The following is an 18,662-nucleotide window of genomic DNA, read 5'->3' as shown; positions in this document are numbered from 1 at the left end:
TAACTCATTGAAAAAATCACGTCTTAGAAACTGTTAAGGTACAATTCAAAAATAGATCCTGTCCCCGATGTTTTCATAACTTAGAGGTTTTTTTTAAATAAATGGGGAATAAAATCATAGTATTTTTGAAAGCAAATGGATACTTTCTGGTAAGAGTGTACAAGTATTTTTGGTGCAGTTGTCAGCTTCATCTTATTTTCCTTACAGTGAATGACAGAGTACATCTTACACATTTAAATTGTGACTATGTTTTGGGTGTGTTTGTGGTTGACTTAGTTGATTTTGGATTTTACAAAATTGGGAAATGCCCAGGACAAATTAAAACTTCAAGGAGAATTTGTGTACGTGTCTGTGTGTTTGGATAGGCAGAATGTGTAGTCATGGGTTAGATTGAATTTGTCCATGCACGTAATAGCACACTCTCGATTTCTAATTGGCTAGAAACTTTATCTTTTTTTTTTTAATATATCTGTCTATATAACTTCATCATTATGATAGTACTAGTCAGTTTATTTTTTTTCACATTCATAAAAAGAGTTAAAGTTGAATCATGGATCTCTCCACATGGTCATCTCTGAGGAGAATTGGATAACCTAAGGTGTCATGTAAGAGGAAGATAATTTGACTTCTTTTTCTTTTCAGTGTAACTGTTAAACCATGAACATTAAAAGAAAATAAAAGGGGTTTTCAAAAGTATTTAAATTCAAAATCTGTCTTCTTTCACAAATATGTGTAGGAAGAAATTACTTAGCAGGTAGTAAATGATTTAAAAGTGAATTTTCCTTTATTGACTAGAAAATTTTTTTGTGTGTTATGCCTATAATCCATCTTTTGACCTCTGAAATAGCCCTCAAAGCTCTGGAATTAACTGGAATTTATTGTTGCAATTTACTTTTCTTTTTTCCAGAAACTTAAGACTAATGTAGACAAGTTTTATTACTTTACTTGCCTCTTTGGAGAACTGAATAGCAGTTTTCAAACTGACTCTTCACATGTGGCTTACTGTCATCAGGGGAAGAGGCAGACAGCCTGCTGCTGCAACTTGTCCAAATAAATAAAGTGATAGTAGATCCTTGTCTATACGTTACATAATGCAGAAAACTAAGCAGTAGTTTATTGTGAGTTTTTCTTGTTCTTTTTGAAAAGTTTGGGGGGTGTTTTAATTGGCAAAATCTGAAAACTTTGGAAATATATATAAAACACACAATAAAAGTTGAAAAAGAAGCTTTGTCAAGTTTGCTTAGAATATGACTTGTAGGAAAGCTTGAAAATACCTATTAAGCCATCAGTGACTAACCAGTCTAACTTTTATAAATTTATATAAAACTTTTCTAAAAGTTAGTAATTGGTACGAATTGTTAACCTGAAAATGCGTGTTTTAGTTGTTAGTTGTGTGTTGAACAATCAGGGTTTTAAAATACATTTGTATAACCCAATAGGACTATAATGCAAATTCCGTAGAGGAGTACAAGGTGTTTGTGTGTTTATAATAGGTTGCTCACAGTCTCCTGAGACTATGGTGTGTGCTTACCTTTAAGAGGATGAATTATCTCACTGAATTCACTGCGATTACTAACTTGTCTATACTTAGCCCTCAATTTTGAACACCTAAATAAAATTACTACTGTTCTGATTATATTAGATCAAAAGAAAGACACAGGTATTTGTGGGTGAATTGTGCCTCCTGTGATTAATGTCAAATGATTCTTTAAGTTATTAAAATGGAATGAACTTCTTTTGCAGGTGCAGATACAGCGCTGCCCGTAACCAGTCTCACTAATTTACATTGTGGAGCAAATACTTGGTAGAGGTTAATCATACAAAAACCCTCCAATCTAAAATGAACAGACAAATGAGACCAAAAGCTAGAATTGAAACTTTTATCTTTCTTTTGGCATATATTCATTTTCCAAAGGCATTATTTCATTGAAATGGTCAGATTTCACTTCTGCTGGGCTGAACAATACCAAATTAGTTTTCTTCATTCTGAAGCCATTACAGATCAGTGAAAGGCCTTGTATGTGACTTGCCTCATGCTTGAAAGGGGACATCTTACTGTTTTCTCCCCCTGTAACAGTGTGTTCTTGGCTCCTTCCTCTGTGTTGGCAGCAATGATTATGCAGCTGTGCCTTAAGTAAAGTTGGGTTGTTGACCTGATGGGGAAACTAAACCTGCCTATCTCCCTTTTTTAACCCTCCCTGTCCCCTGCCCTGGATTTTAGTAGCTTATTTTGCAAGTTGGCATTTAATAAAAGGCTGGCATTAGGAAATGGTGACTTTGAAGTAGTACTGAGTAGCTACCCTGGAAGTTAAAAAGCATGAAGTGACTGTTCAGTGATATTTGTGTAAATCTTATGATTCATGGTAAAGCAATTGCTTGGAACATTTTTGCAGTCATGGTGATATTAATTAGGACTCTTCCAGCTCTGTCTTCTGTGGTTATTTACCTATGCTGGGCAAAGTGAGAGAGAGGGTGATGACTTTTGGAAAAAGTATGAGGGAATCCTTGCATTAGCAAAGTGACATCTGCTGGAAACCAGTCAGTAAAAACTGAGATGAATGTTCAGTCATCTTGTACTTTTTAAAATTATTACTAATTGTTGATGTTTATTAAGTTCCCATATCTACTAACTTTTTGAAAACAGAATGAAGCCTGTTCTTTAGTAGCCTATCTTTAAATAATAGTGGCCAGTTCTGGCAGAAATACAAAATTTCAATGTCATGACTACAATGAGAAAGGGAAACCCTCTTAATACAACTTCTTCTTGAACAGATTTCTTAAGCTGTGCATGTCAATATAACAAGATGGTTGTGCATTGGGAATACACACCAGTAAAATCCTCAGCTGCAGCAAAATACTGGTCTGGTGCAAAATTTCCTAGTTTATTCAATATCCTGAAGTTGAAATTGCAGCTATGTTTGTTAACATGCAGGTGAAAATACTGAGAATGGTTGTGTTTAGATCCTTTTGTCAGCTTAGCTCTTGTTTAAACAAACTGTGCATATTTTACCATATATGAAAGAAAAAGTGAGTAGTCAGAAAAGCAGGTACTAGATATATGGTAGATAATTTCTTGACTTCAGCAGTTTTTTGCAGTCTTCGAGATTGGGACACTGAAGTAAAGTAACTTCATGTGGTATTGGTACATTTTAAATAGCTGCTTTAAAATTTGCTTGATAATGGTTTAGCTTTGAGTTGAAGAAAAGGATCAAATGAGTTGCTGAAAGTCAAAATTGCTCATCAGTTGTCTGTATGGGAGAGGGATGTTTGTGGAGAAAATTTTCTTCCAATTGATAGTTACTTTTATACAGAGTTGTTACTATATGTAACCTTTGAGCAACATGGACGAGAAGAGCTTGCCTGTATGTGGTGTGTTAACGGCTATTCTAGCATGCAGCTGTTGTGTAGACTGTAATTGCACTTACGAAAGTTTTTCATTGGTTCAACTCAAACAAAATGCTTCAATGTGGAAAGCAAAACAAAACTGTATGAGAAGTGACAGAAACATTTGGGCTGTTTGTAGCTCAGTATGCATTCTAGTATATCTAATCGCAGCATGATTTTTTTTCAGAGCCAAGTCTCTCTTTTTTTCTCAATCTAATCAGCACACTTTTAGTAAAAGAGCTAAAGTGTGAATTGAGGCTGAGATGCCATCCTGTTTGAATGCCAGAGTCTTTGCTTTTCCTTATCTTTCAGTATTATGAAATACAGAGATTTTGGAAAGTAAGGTTGAGTGAACTTCTCTTGCACCCTGCTATTGTTTGTATTAAACCAGACAGAATCAGAGCCTAGGAAAATTGATTTCCTGTTTAAAAATGCACATTTCACATGATTGCCTCCTTTTCATATCATCCAGTTGTAATGGTCTTTATATTCTGAAATCCAGTGTTTTAATGGAAGTACTAAAATCCAAAATTAACATTTGTTTCTGGACCCCACAAATCTGTTGAAGCTTGTTGTATTAGTAACTGAGGACTTAGCTCTTACGAAATTTAGAGTATGTTAAATACTTAAAGAAGGTTTAGTGGGAAATACTTCTTAAACACTGTTTTGTACTTTTAGAGATTTAATCTATATGAAATCTACTCATGTAGGTATGGTAAGAGTTAGTCAACTGACCTGTTCAGTATTATGCATATTATGTGTAAAAACCTGTTACTAGACATATATGATAAAACAAGCGCTCATGCCGTAAGTGCAACATATGAATATTTATATATAAAAAAGGAAACTTTTGATTTTTCTTGCTGGAATCTATTGGGTTTTTTTGTCATATTGTGATAGTTTAGGAATGTAGTTTTTCTGTCAAAGACAATTTTTCTGGCACTGTTGATATTTGGCTAGGAATTGCCAGTCTGTTCTTGGAGAGAATTGTCATTCATGCTTAATGAAAACTTACTGTATCCTGCTTAATTTGTGAGACTAAAAACAGGGGGAAGAAAGCAGTAATTGTATGGTGTTTAGTTTTTTAAAATTGAGCCAGAGTACCCTGCAGTTTTATTCCAGCTCTTGGATGCTTTGCTCCTGTTCAGAGCAGATTTGGAAGAGAATCAGTATTGGCCATTAGCCCACATTCTGGGATATTTTCCTACAGTGAGCACAAGTACAAAGTCCTGCTTCAATTAGTTCGGTCTGGTTTTACCACCCAATTCCTAAAGTAACTACAAGACAAAACATGAAAAATAATGTATGTAAGGTGAGATTGTAGCATTTTAAAATAAAATTTATCTCTGCCTTTGATTGCTTGAGGAAAATGACAGTGCATAGAAGCAAATTTGCAGCTTTGTAAGCTGTGGCAAGGTACAGTGGAAACTTTTTGAGGATTTTCCAAATGAATTTGTATAGCTATTCTTATGTTTGACAGTAAAGAGGTGAGTAACACCATCAGAGTGGGGGCTTCTCTGTACTGATCTGGTTGTTGTTTCTGTTTAGAGGTTTGCCAAGGAGAGTAACTGAAGTTTTTTCACTTGAAGAGCATGTGTGACTTAGTGCTGAGGATATTTTTGCTTTTCAAGAAAGACAAAATCTAGAAATTTTACATGGCTGATTAACTAAATGTGGTAATTGGAGAGTCTTTTGTGTCAGGTTTCTTCATATCCTCAAGTGGAGCCTGCATTTGGGGAGTGATAAGAATGTTGTGTAAATTTAGAATGAGACCTCAGTGGTGTAGGTTATTAAGTCTTTGAAAATGCTTTGAAAATTGGTTGTTATCTGACCAGTATGAATTTGTGAAGAAACTAGTTCATATGATGGTTTTCAAACTTGTATTGTTGCTTATATACCTGCTTACTCTATTCATGTCTTATCTTTCTGGCATTTTTAAAATCTCCTTTTCTATAGCCTGATGGTTTATAGGTGCCATAAATTACCTCATCAGTGGACATTTTCTTCCTGATTCAATGACTGAAGATTACTATGTACAAAGGTTTTGAACTTCAAACTCTGCAAGGGTAATCAGTGAGGTGTAGGGTGAATTAACTTACTAGGTAATTCGTGCTCAGCATTAAGCTTCTGCTGAACTTTACCATTGTGGTTTTCCCTGTAAGATTTTAGGATTGTTTGGAAAGTGTATTTTTAAACTAGATTAGCTGAAGAACTTTCATTAACCATTATGGCGCTTGCAAACTCTTGATGGTGGTTCAAGATGTTTTAACCTTTTAGTTAAAGGGAAACAGGTTAGATATCAGGAAAAAGTTTTTTACAGAAAGAGTGATAAAGTACTGGAATGGTCTGCCCATGGAGGTGGTGGGGTCACCATTCCTCGATGTGTTGAAAAAAAGATGTGGCACTCAGTGCCATGGTTTAGTTAGGGCATGGATTGGATTTGATGATCTTAAAGGTCTCTTCCAACCCAGTGATTTTGTGGTTCTGTAACTGTTGTCAAGAAATCTTTGCAAATTAAATAATAATTTAGTAAACCATTTAGCCTTTTTATATGAATAGTTGATTAATATGCTAGCTAGCTGTTTCTTAAACTGCAGAAATGTGCTACTACCTAATTGTGTAGTGAAGGCTATACTAAGAACTACTTGTCTAAGCACTTATTCTTCATAGTTGTTACCATAACCTCACTTTAATTTTGTTGGTGCAGCTATTGCCAATCTGTATGAATACATCTCTGCATCCAGTCAGATGTATTTAATCCTCAGCTGGTGGCTACCTGTAGTGTGTGGTGGAGAGATGCAGGTTTAAGGAGTGAAAAGATGCTAGATGCATGAAAACTAAATCTCACAGGTGATGATGCAGGCTTTTTGAATCAGGTATAAAAAAATGAAGTCCTCAGGTTTTTTCAGGTTTTTTCCTTCTTGACTTCAAGAAGAGCAACTTGTTGGTGGTGTAAATTGTTTTAGAAACATTGCCCTGCTTTTGTCATATAAATATTGCCATTAATAGCTGAAGCATCATCATTTTTAATCTTCTTCTTGTCCCTTCTTTCCCACTCTAAGTACTACTGAAGTAATTTTATCAGGAACAACTAAGAAGATCATAGCCCAAAAGTAGTATAAAAATATTTTACCTTGTTTGTATCAAACAATTGTTCTAGAAATAATTTTTAAGTGTCTGCATTCTTTCTTATTTTTTTCAGTGAAATGTCTCCATTACTTCTCATTACTTGCATGGTTTAGCTAGTGAGAATGGATGCTACTGCCTTGTTTGTTGTTTGTTTGGTTTTTAAGTAATGCTTTGTTTGCCATTAGCCGCAGTATTTTTTTGAAGTACTGTATTTTTTTACTCTGAGAGCATTTCTGAATTTTTCTAAACTATCATCCAACAATAACTGCCAACTGTATTACTATGATTACTCCAAATAGTACAGTGGAAACTTAAATATGAATTTAATGCTAATTCTTCTCCAAGCTACAATTCTCCATTACTAAGCAGAAGGCAGTGGACATTATTTTAAAATACCAGAACAGACTTAAATATAATATGTGTTGTGTATCTTAATTGCAATTATAAAGAAACTCCCTAAGTACATGCTTTCAGATTCTGCTATAATTAACTTCTTAAGTATTTCTTAGATGCTTTTGGTAGCAGTGACAAATTTGTTTGTGCATCATGTTGTATGACTTAACTGCTATGCAGTTAGTGGAGGCCATAAATGCAGTACTGTTCACCTAGAAAAACTAGCTGGGTGGTGTCCTGTTTCCTCTGTGGGCTTCCCACCATTTCAGATAACAAACCTCAAGAAATTCTTCCTACCAGTTGAAGAGGCTGTCTGCCTCTGCTTTTGCATGGTGCTGCCTCTTTCTTGAATTTAGGTTGCTTTGAAGTTTGGTGTGGTGAGGCTTTTAAAAACTGCATCCCTAATCTTTCCATGTTTCAGTTTTTCTTGGGCTGCAGATTTTCCTCAGTTCTGAGTTTTAAGAGATTTATTCACAGGCTTAGTTACATTAACAGATGCCATGCAAATAGCAATGATTATATTTGATTTGACATGCAGCCGGTCAGTCGCTGGAATGTATTCCTCTCAATTCTTGTGCAAAACTTCAAGTTTGGCTGCAGCCATAGCAGATGCTGATGTGGCAACCCAGACCAAACATTCTTTCCTGCTTCAGTCATCTGTGTGCATTCTTCGTTTAAAGGTCAAAGGAGCTCAGCCAGTAAGGCTGACTCATGCAGATGTGGACTGTATGAACATGGTGTACTTTCGGTAGCACCTCCTTTGCACCCATACTAGGGGTTTCTTTTTGAATTGATAAATTAGACGAAATCATAGGCAATGAGTTGAAATAGTGGCATTTTTGGAGTTTCAGTCAAGGTGATGTACCTCAATTCTGTGTGGATTGGCCTCTTGCAAGGTGGATAAAAGAAGCCTTTTTGGGACAGGAATGATAGTACCCCAGTAGAAAAGATAAGGTGCCACAGATGGTGACCAATTCACTAAAACTAGCTTGTCAAACTGAAAATATTCAAGTATTCTTGAAAGCTATTTTTTATCAAAGGTGTTGAAGGGAAAAAAAGCCAGCCTGCGTGGAGGCTGGAAATTTTTCTTCCTGCAAAACACATGTCCTTTAAACCATGTTGTTACCATTCTGGCTTTGTAGTTTGTGCTGTGCAGAAACATTGAGTTTACACTTGATTATGTATTTCGGTCAGTTAAAACAAACATGTTAAGTTGAGTCTTATACATACCTAACAGCAACCTTTCTGCATTATTCAACCCTTTCATCTCAGTTTTAGTCACTTGCTTGCACAATTCAGTTGTACCACTGATTGTTGATAAACCAGAGTAATTTCATCTAGTTTGGGAGAATACTCTCTGGAACTGTATGTTCACATGTGTTGAAAAGCCTATCTCCAAACACCTGGGGTTTTGTACATTTTAAAAAATACCTCAACAACCCCACCATGCTAGTATTATTAAAAAAAGAAATTACTGTTTTTTTCAGGGTTCCTATCAGTCCATGATAGCTAGCTTACATGAAGGCCTAGATCTTTCCTAAGACATCTGCCTTTTACAATTAATTAAAAAAAAATGCAAACCACACATTCTAATAATTTAAATTTATACAAGTTGCAAATCTTCTGGTGGTAGATTAACTAACCTTAAAATAATTTTTTCTCATTTTTTGATGTAATTCTGCATAGCCACCATAGTTTCGTTCTGGAAAAATGATACTACTTCCATCTGCTAAATCCAGATGGACAAAGGTTACCTTGGTCTTACCTTAGCTGGCATATATCTTTGTCCTTGCTACATAAGGAAAGGTAATAACAGATATGAATATGGCATTGCTATTAAATGGTAATGAATTAAGGAACTTGATCTCCACTGAGATAAACAAGACAGGAAAGAGATTGATGTATCCTTGTGCTGTCAAACTTCTCTAAAGCTGCATCTGCTTTGGTTTCTGCCATGTCTTAGGCAGTTATATTTGCTACCCTGGTGTAAATTAAAATAAATGTTCTGTCAGTTAAAATACAGGTAAAGATTACATGAATCTGTGTACTTATCTATTGTTTCTGACTGTTGAAGTTACTACAAATTCTAACTTGTCTGCAATGCCTGTTGCACTTATAGTTTGCTTTGCTTACTAGCATAATGCTCATTAGATAAATTAGCTGAATGACATGTTACTTATGACTGTAGGTCAGTTTTCATTTTAAAAAAAGTTTAAAAGGCACATGGCATGTCTGATAACCCCAATAAATAAGGAATATTTTAATGACGCTGTATAGTAATGTATAATGATGTTGTGACATATCAATGGAACGTGAAATTTAAAATGAGGAAGACAGAAATAAGATGCTTTCTAAATCTAGAAGTTGTTACTTTGTAATGGTCTGTTTAAAGGGACAGAATCAGTGTTCAGTCATCTCTTCTTAGTAGGTCTTAGGTTAAAAACTAGTTAATTTGCTTCAGGGAGAAATATTCCTATGAAATACTGTGATAGGTGTCTACTTGTATTATGCATACTGAATTTATATTATAAACATTGATCTGGCAAAAGGAATGGAAGAAACATAAACATTTTGAAGACTGTAATATCTGTAATGCATCTTGAAAAATAATAAATTGCAGATACTTATGAATTCAGCATATTTAATTACTGTAAACAATTGAGTAACAATTTATCAAATCAGATTTTTCACTGATACATATCCCTTATTTTAGGAGTATTAAGGCAGGCCTCACAGCTATTGTAATGTTCATTCTCTATTCATTGTCTTATTTTGCCTACATACTAGACTAAACTTTTAGCATCAAAATTACATCCTAGATATTCAGTGCTGCTTGGGGGGTGTGTATGTATACATATATATACACGTATAAATATGGCGAAAAAAGACCACAGGAATGTAAGTCAGTAACTCTTGCGTCTTTTGAAGGACAACCTGTTTCAATTGAAACATTTCTCTTGTATTTTAGAAGAAGCCCTCATCTGAAGGGAACCCCACATTATAAGGAAGAACAATGTGCTCCTTCATTAAATCTAGAAATGAAGAAAGTGCTGGACTTGCAAGCCTCTATCACAAGGTATGCTCATTAATTGGGTCTTGAGAATTTTTTCTTATGTATCAGTATTTTTTAAAAAGTGAAGGGAAAACTGGATGGAAGAAAAGGGTTCTAGTGAGTTTTTAGGCTATTAATACTAATGACTAGTATTAGTAAGTTACTATTAGCAGCTAGTAAGTCTGACGAGGTGAAAAAGTGAATTGCTGTTTAAGAATTCTTTCTGTGCTTGGCTATACTGATATTTTCAGCATACAGAAGTATGTAGTATGGTCAGTATTACTGTGTATTACAATATAAATGAGTTTGTCTTTCAGCTCCAAATGTATATTAGAGATTTCATGGAGACGTTGGTCTGTTAGAGAAAAACTGTACGCAGGATTTCAGCATTTCTCCAGATGCCTGCAGAGAGTCCACATTTGTCCTTTTTCTTTACCTCTTGCTTTTTTGTGGTGATGGCCTGCCCTATAAAGAAATTTTGAACATGCTAAATAAGTATGTGTCAAAAGTTGCTGAAACTTCATAGCATTGGAGGAGGTGGGAAAGTAACAAAGTGAAGTTTGGGAAGAGGCTCCTTAGGACAAAATGAGTGTTGGAAGACATGCAGTATATACTGGAAAAAGCTTTGTATGCAAGTAGATTAACAGTAGTTGTAAGGAGTTTGGAAATGTTTAAGAAAGGATTTAGAAGGAGTCTAATTTCTCCTTCACCAGTTCATTCCAACCACAGATTAAAATATATTGTGAATTATTTACAGCCTAGGCAGTATTGTTAATTTTCTGGGACAGATGAATAATTAATTGTTGTCAGCAATGTCTTATGGTTAGTCAAAGGTATTGAAAAGATCTTCAGCAGTTAGTATCCCAGTTAAGCAATTACTCTAACAGTACAGAGCTGTTCATGAACAGTGATTGCTGGAGAGAAGTTGAGGTGTATACTGTATTTTGTCAGCGTGGTACATGTTTGTAATTTATATGTAACTTTACAATGCAATTGCTGGTACAAGAGGCAGTAATATTTGCAATGTTTATAATATTAATTGGTACTTCTGTGACATTGATTTGATACGAAGTTTTTTTAGAGATGAACAAATATCTTTAATTAGTTTGCAGTCCATGTTAGAAGATCTACTTGTGGCTACTGCTGATGGATTTCTCCATCTCATTCACTGGGATGGGATGACCAATGGGAGGAAGGCCATCAACCTCTGTACAGTTCCATTTTCTGTAGATCTGCAGTCTTCTCGAGGTAGGTTTTAGGGATTCTATTGCTTACAATAGTTACCTCTTAGTGACATACCATCTGATGTAAAATATTCTCTCTGTTCTTAAGCAGAGATGGGAAAATTTTGCCGTTTGTAAATGGGAATGAAATAGCCTGTTTAAATTAGGTTTTCTCATACTTTCTCAGCAGGTTCACTTATGGGATTTGAAGATGTTTACATCAGAGATATGGAATACTGTGCCACACTTGATGGCTTTGCTGTTGTTTTTAATGATGGCAGAGTTGGTTTCATTACACCAATGTCAAGTAGATTCACTGCTGAGGTATGTTTCCTTCAGCATTTCTACCATGCACAATAAATGTGTTTTCCTTGGTTTCTGCATTTCAGTTGGCTTTCTACTTTAAATTCTGTTCAGCTATAAAGAAACTAAAATTTAACATCTGCTTAAGAGATGACATAAGAACAAGACTGCATTTTGTAGCATAATTTGAGCTAGATTTTTATAGGGTTGGTACCACTGGGAGGCCATAATTGATAATAGATTTAACTTCCATTTATTTATTGAAATTGTCATTACAGACCGTGTCTTATTGTGTCAGACCAGCAGCCTTTCTGTTAGAAGTTACAAGTGGGATGACAGGAAGTGGTATCTCCTAAGTATAAGTACTATGTCTAGGACTTAGTTCTTATCAAGTCTGTCTCTTTCTCATGGTGACAAGCATACTTCAGAATTTCTTTTACAGGAATCTTTTCTGAGTTTTCTTACCTGTAATTCAGCCTAAAACCTATTACATTTTATTGTTAGATATCTGTGTTTTAATTACAGAATACTGAAAAGAATAGATCTATATCAGATTCCTTCACCCACTTAAAACACTTGTGATCTCAGCTGTTGCAGATGGAAACTTACTTTCTTGTTTTTCTTTCCCTCTTCATTCTTAGTACCATCTACCATTTTTTCTTTCCCCTAGGCAGTGTTAGGGACTTTTTTGCCTTACAGGTATTGACTTAGTTTGTTATTAAGAGATCTTATAAACAGTTTGCTTACATACTGGTATCTTTCTGTACTTTATATGAAGAAGAAAGAAATTAGTTTTGCATTTACTGAATTTTATTTGTTTGAGCCATGTCATTTGATCTTGGCATTAACAGAAATTTTGAGATCATAAAGGTCAACTGACAGATGTGTAATATGGTGGACATGGATAGAAGCTGACTGTTATTAATAAAAGCACTGTTTAACAAAAAATCTTCTGAATTCCTTTCTCTACAGCAGCTCCATGGTGTTTGGGCACAAGATGTAGTTGATGGAACTTGTGTGGCAGTGAATAACAAATACAGGCTAATGGCGTTTGGATGTGCCAAGTAAGTTTTTTAAGGCTGGTTCAGACCAGGGGGAGATTGTTTCATTATAAATCTGAATTAGTAGTTACTTCTTACTAAGTTGGGTTGCAAGAACTGTAAAGATGAAAATAATCAGTCTGCCTGGAGATTACATAATGTGCTGTCAAGGAGGCAGGAGAGAGGTGGAAAGAAATGGCTGCTTGGTTGAACTGCAATTGAAATTTATGTTTGCTGTTCAGGTCTGGGGAAAAAAAATTAAAAGGTGGCTCGACCAGTAGCAAGGACTGGAAAGTGCTGCAATCCCAGCTAATCTCAAAGCAGGATTATAAAATCAGTTTTAAGTAGTTAGTCATAGTAATCTGTGCAGTCATGATTTGGTCAAGAAAAATGTTGCCTGTTAGAGTAACTGTGAATATTTGTAAATTAAATGTTGCAGAAGTGCTTTTAGTTACGGTATTTTGCATACTGCTCCTTCAAGTCCCCCCTGTATAATACTGTTTAAGCTGGCCTTAGAGTGCAGCTTTTTATTTTCTTTGATTGTATTTTACTTAGGTTTTGCTTTAGAACATTTTTTAAAATCTGCTTTATTTTTCATCTGTCCTCTTAAGAACTAGTATTCTTGTTTGTAGTAACAATACAGTGTGTTGGTGTTTCCTCTGAAACAGGGAATAGTTACTTTGATTTACTGATCATAGTATGCCTTAGTACATCCCTGATGAAACTTTGGCACTGAGTAGCTACTGCCTTACCTCATGGATTGTCTGGCAATTGGAAGCCATAAATTTATGTGGTCTGTATGTACATATGTATCTTAAGAGAATGAAGTCATTTCAATACATTGATTATTCTAGGGCTGGTGATTTGGGTCCTCTGATGCCTTCTGGAAAGCATCTTAGAAATTTGTTTCATAAAGTTCTTTGACTATTACTTTATTCAACATCTCTGTTGTAGATAAATTTGTTACTGGTGAGAGAAATGGCATCTTTTCTTGGCCTCTTGAAACTGATAAGAAATCCAAATGGTCTGTAGTCTAAAGCATGTGTAATCTCTTCCAGTGGCTCTGTGCAGGTTTATACAATAGATACCACCACTGGCGCCATGCAGTTTTCTCATAAATTGGAACTGACACCAAAACAATATCCTGGTGAGATACTTTTATTCCTAGAATTTTGCAGCTGCTTTCAGAGTATACTTTTTATCATTGGCTAGTTAACCTCTGTTTGCATAATCACTGATGTGAATAGTATTTACTCCTGTCTGTTTATAATAATTAACTCTTGTGTCTTTGCACTTTTAACTGCTTGTTTTTTAATTAACTTTTGGGTGTGTTTTATATGTGAGGGTTTGGGTGGGTGGTTTGTGTTTTTGTGGAGTTTTTTAACTAATTCTCAGTCTTGAAATTAATTTTCAATTACCTCAGGAAATTAAAGGTAATTGCCAAAATTGATAATGAGTATAATAGAACTGTGAATTAATTTAAAGTGACTGATATACAGGGTACAGAAAAAATACTGAGTAATGCAGCTTCCTTCCTGTGCTGCAGTGTATTTTTTCATGTAGTATTCTGTGCTTGAGAGTAAGGAGCATTGGAAGTGGGTAAATTGCATCCCCAACTGAAAATATGTGTGTCTGTTGGTTTTCAGTTAAATAACAAATTCATAAATAAGTTTAACAGTTGGGTTAAGTGCCTCTGTTGTCCAAAAAATTATTTTATTAGAATTGTGGTTCTGTGGTTGTCTTATAGCAGTGTACTTCTGACATGTTTTCCTGTATTCTTAGTTTCTTATGAAACTAAGCATTAATTGGAAAGAAACTATTTTTGTTTGCTACTTATTCATTTTGAGATGGTCAGTTTGATAAATGCATCAGTTAATTGAAAAATCAAATATTTACTTCCATATATTTTTGTTTATACTTTTACGGTGAAACCAGTTGAAGGACTTTCATTGTTTTCACTTACTTTGTTGTCTACTTTTAAACAGATATTTGGAATAAAACAGGACCCGTTAAACTAATCAGATGGTCACCTGATAGCTGTGTTGTGATGGTGACCTGGGAATGTGGAGGTTTGTCCTTATGGAGTGTTTTTGGTGCTCAGCTTATCTGTACTTTAGGAGGTGATTTTGCGTGAGTATTTTTAATGACATTGTAAAGAGTTTATTAGAAGTGTTTGTTTTTATAATTGAAAGCATCTAATTAGAAATTAATTCACTGAATTATCTTTTTAAAATTCTCTTTTTCCTTTATGATTTCTTAGATATTGAGATATCTTCGCAAATATTTAGGAGGGGATCATTTAAATATAAAGAAAAATGTATTATTTTTATTTTGTAATGGTCTTTTTGTCTGTGAAAGAAAATTACCCTAGAAGCAAACTTGAGCTAGCAAGTATTAAAATTCCCTCAGTGCCTGTATTTCAAATAGTTTATGCTAGACATCTGACAGTTGCATTGCCTTTTTTGTAGTGTCATGGATCAAACAAGCTGTACCATTTGAGATGAGGTTCAATGTAGAACCATATGAAAACACAAAGACAGGAATTTAATTTATTATTCTGATGAAGTCATTTGCAAACTCAAACTTGTTCTGTTCTGTTTTTAAGGTATCGATCTGATGGTGCCAAAAAGGACCCTCTAAAAATCCGTTCCATGGTAAATATGAATGTAAAAACACTGTAATAGGATGACTCTTAATGTTTTTAATTGTTTTTAGTATAACAGATTTTCAGAAAATCAAACTGTCTTTCTTTTGTCTAATTAGTTTTCATAGTAAGATGCCTCTACTACAATGTTTTATTGAAAGACAAAAGGACAACTGATGAATTTTTTTCATGAAGTATGCATGACATGCCTTTTCTTGCCTTTGCTTTTAATATTAAGAATGAACACTTGCGATTTTTTCTTAATTTTGCTTTTTTATCTGGTGCTTTATTTCAAAGTGCAATGAGACACAGATAACATTAATTTTAGATGCCCGTATTTCTCTAAAATTACTAGCTGGCCTTTGACACTTAAAGTAACTCTACTAAGATTATTAATTCCAGAGAAACTGAACTGCTGGTTTTTTTACTACAAACTAGTTAACGTTAAATCTAATCCTGCTAGTCTGTAAAATCAATAAATAAATAGAATAAATTAGAGTAAATTTTAAATTAAAACAAATTTCAGACACATTCTACAAGGCCTCATACAAACCATGATGAATTTTTTGCAATATTTCTAAAACAATTTGGTTTATTCATCATGACACAGTTGCTGTGAAGATTGACAGCTCTAAATATGAATCCCAAGTGGAGGTACATATATGCAATGACAGTACCTTTTAAATTTACCTCTTAACAATTTTCAAGAATTGAAATTCTGATATCATTGAATTTGATGAGCAACCGCCAGTGTAATTTTGGAAATCAGGATTGTTTCATACTGGCTCTTTGTTTGAATTTTTGTTTGTTTCCCTAAACTGCGAACTAAACAGTTTTCATTACTTATGTGGGTGTCTTTGCACAGTTACACTTCATTTAATCATTACTTTTTTAACATAAGACAGGAAATAATTCAAGCTAGATTCTTACTGTACCTTGTGAATTTTACTGTTTGATTCCTATAATGATACGGTTTAGAGCAACAAAATGTGTGGATTTTTTCCAGGCTCATGTATATCACAAGATCAGTTCCAATAAGTTTCTGTAGTTCTTGTTTTATGAGAATATATAGTATTACATTTATATATGCGTATGTAGTGTTAGGCTGGGGATTTTATTATTGTTATTCTTTTACCTTCAGACCTGGGGATCAGAAGGGTATCATCTCTGGGTTATTGATGGGAATTCTTCAAACATGAAACCTGAAAGAAATGCAAATAATGAAGCTCAGCAGTTTGGTATTCTGCAGTTTCAGTTCATCAAGAGTGCACTCACTGTTAATCCTTGTATGGTAGGTTTTTTGTTGATAAATATATCCTTGTTTTAGATCATACTTCCAGTTTTATGTGACCTCTGAGTTGTTCTCTCAGGTTTTAAGTCTGTTCTGGAGCCATTAGAGTTGTCTTTCTTTTTTGTCATAGAGCCTTTAAAATGGTACTGTGAAAATATTGCTATGCAATATTTCATATTGTTTACTTAGAATCTCTTAATATATTGATCATGTGTTTTTCTTTGTCTTCTGTATGTGGAATTCAAAGTTGCTTTTTTTTCTTTTGTTTTGTTTTTGTTTGGTTTTAATATAGAGTAACCAGGAGCAAGTCCTCCTTCAAGGAGAAGATCGCTTATATTTGAACTGTGGAGATGCAGCACAGACTCAGAGTCCCAGAAGTACTTTGGCACACTCTGAACATAACCACGCCAGGGAAAGAGGCCCATTTTCAGATGGCAGTTTAGATTCTCAGGGTTTAAGCACTTTACTAGGACACCGGCATTGGCATGTTGTACAGGTAATTGATCCTGGGTGCCCATATGTGCTTCGTGCTTGCAAGAGTTTGTAGGGATAGAATATGCAGCTGATCTCCTCACTCTCTGCCAGACATTTTTCTTCCGGTATGAGGTCATTGCCTTTTTATTGTCTCTGGAGGTTTGCCGTGGTACAGCTTTTTCTCATTGACAAAAGGTGAAGCAGTGTTGGTCCTATCAGCCTTGTGGCTGTGAGTTTGCCTCCTAGCCAGTAAATACAGTCTTAAAGCTCTTACGACTTTGGGAAGGAGTAATTACTTTTCTGGGCTTTGAAAGAGAGTATAAATGCAACATGCAAGAAATAATTTAGGTGTTTGTTTTGTTATTTATGCAAAATGCTTTAAAACATATTCAGCTGATGTATATAGTCTTCAGACTCCAGCTGTATTTTCAAACATAAAAAATGGCATCTATTTAAGCATGTAACTAAAACTTCACAATATCAGGCTTTCAAAGAAGAAATTGTTTCCAGGGTAGTAATGGGATTTATATTTTTCCTGTAATATAAATAAAAAGATAAATATCTTTTAATCTGTAATTCTAATGTGTATTCTTTGATGCTTGAATTGGTGACACTTTTTAAATAGAGATTTCTGAAAGATCCCCAGTATTTTGTTCTTCACATAGCACATAAATCAGTAGTATTAAAAAGCATGTGATTCTAGGCATATCAGGCAGGTTCTAGATACTGTTGAATTTCAATTTTAGCTCTTCTGTCTTCTAAAACTGGTATAGGAAGGAGATATCTTTGCTCTGTGGTAAAAGTAAAGCTGAAACAATTAGAATTACTGTGCAGAGCAACATATCCATGAAAAAGGACCGTGCCTGGGTCTCAAGAGTACCTACCTTCCTTGTGTCAGATCGGAGAATGGAGTTCTAAGCTGGTTTTGTATCATCCCATGTGACGTGAAGAATACAGAACTGAGATTTGATCTGATGTATTCCAGTAAAGTTCTCTCATAGGAAGGCTTTTGGATATGCTGGTGTGTATTTGTGACAGGATTAGAAATTTCATCCCTATACTGCAGGTCCTGTCTGAAGACTGTATTTATCAAAACCTTTATGTTCCTTGAAAGATTCTCTTAGAGAGGGAAGTAGCTGGGAGGAGAGATGAGCAAATTGTGACTATTAATCTGTCATATAGTATTAGTTGGTGTATGTTGTTAATGCATTTCGATGTTTTGTATATTCAAAACAGGGTAACATTTAGGCATCAGTAACTTTTGGTGTGTGGGCAGTAATTGTATTTAAAAACAAATTTCCAACATTATATACCTTTATGATAGTGTTTTGGAAAAAAACCACTGACATTGTCCAAATTCCTTTAGGATGTGACAATTGATCAGTACTTTAATGGTAGTTGGTATAGTCATGTGGCTTTCCTTTTCTCTCTTTTTTTTAGATTCATAGTACATATCTAGAGAGCAACTGGCCTATAAGGGTGAGTTATTTTAAGAATATGTTCATGCTTACTTAAAAATATTGAAGCGTTATGCTTAGGACTGGCTGAACTCTGAAAATGAAATCATTGATGTACATTACAGAGAGAAAAATGTGTTAGCAGAGTTTGAAACATGAAGATACTTCACGTGTTTTGAGTCTGATGTTATTGCCTTGTGGTGCATATTTGGATAGGATATATAGTTTAAATAAGTTCCCATCTGAGGTTCTGGTGGCTTTTATTTCTTTTT

The 18,662-nt window shown here is 34.6% G+C and overlaps 1 protein-coding gene across 2 annotated transcripts in view; it reads left to right on the top strand.

Moving 5' to 3' along the window:
• Window positions 1-18,662, top strand: part of RIC1 (RIC1 homolog, RAB6A GEF complex partner 1) — a 46,744-nt gene that overhangs the window by 14,910 nt on the left and 13,172 nt on the right. For both annotated transcript variants that reach the window (XM_030968246.1, XM_030968245.1), the window contains exons 4-13: window positions 9,875-9,982; window positions 11,064-11,206; window positions 11,369-11,505; window positions 12,457-12,548; window positions 13,583-13,671; window positions 14,510-14,654; window positions 15,130-15,178; window positions 16,310-16,459; window positions 16,752-16,955; window positions 18,374-18,412. In XM_030968246.1, the coding sequence (XP_030824106.1) occupies window positions 9,875-9,982; window positions 11,064-11,206; window positions 11,369-11,505; window positions 12,457-12,548; window positions 13,583-13,671; window positions 14,510-14,654; window positions 15,130-15,178; window positions 16,310-16,459; window positions 16,752-16,955; window positions 18,374-18,412 (1,156 nt within the window). The remainder of the gene's footprint in view (window positions 1-9,874; window positions 9,983-11,063; window positions 11,207-11,368; window positions 11,506-12,456; window positions 12,549-13,582; window positions 13,672-14,509; window positions 14,655-15,129; window positions 15,179-16,309; window positions 16,460-16,751; window positions 16,956-18,373; window positions 18,413-18,662) is intronic.

The sequence above is a fragment of the Camarhynchus parvulus genome, chromosome Z (genome assembly GCF_901933205.1).
Source record: "Camarhynchus parvulus chromosome Z, STF_HiC, whole genome shotgun sequence".
In the NCBI taxonomy this organism is placed as follows: Eukaryota; Metazoa; Chordata; class Aves; order Passeriformes; family Thraupidae; genus Camarhynchus; species Camarhynchus parvulus.
Note: the sequence above shows the minus strand (reverse complement) of the source record. Positions and strands in the feature narration are given on the sequence as shown.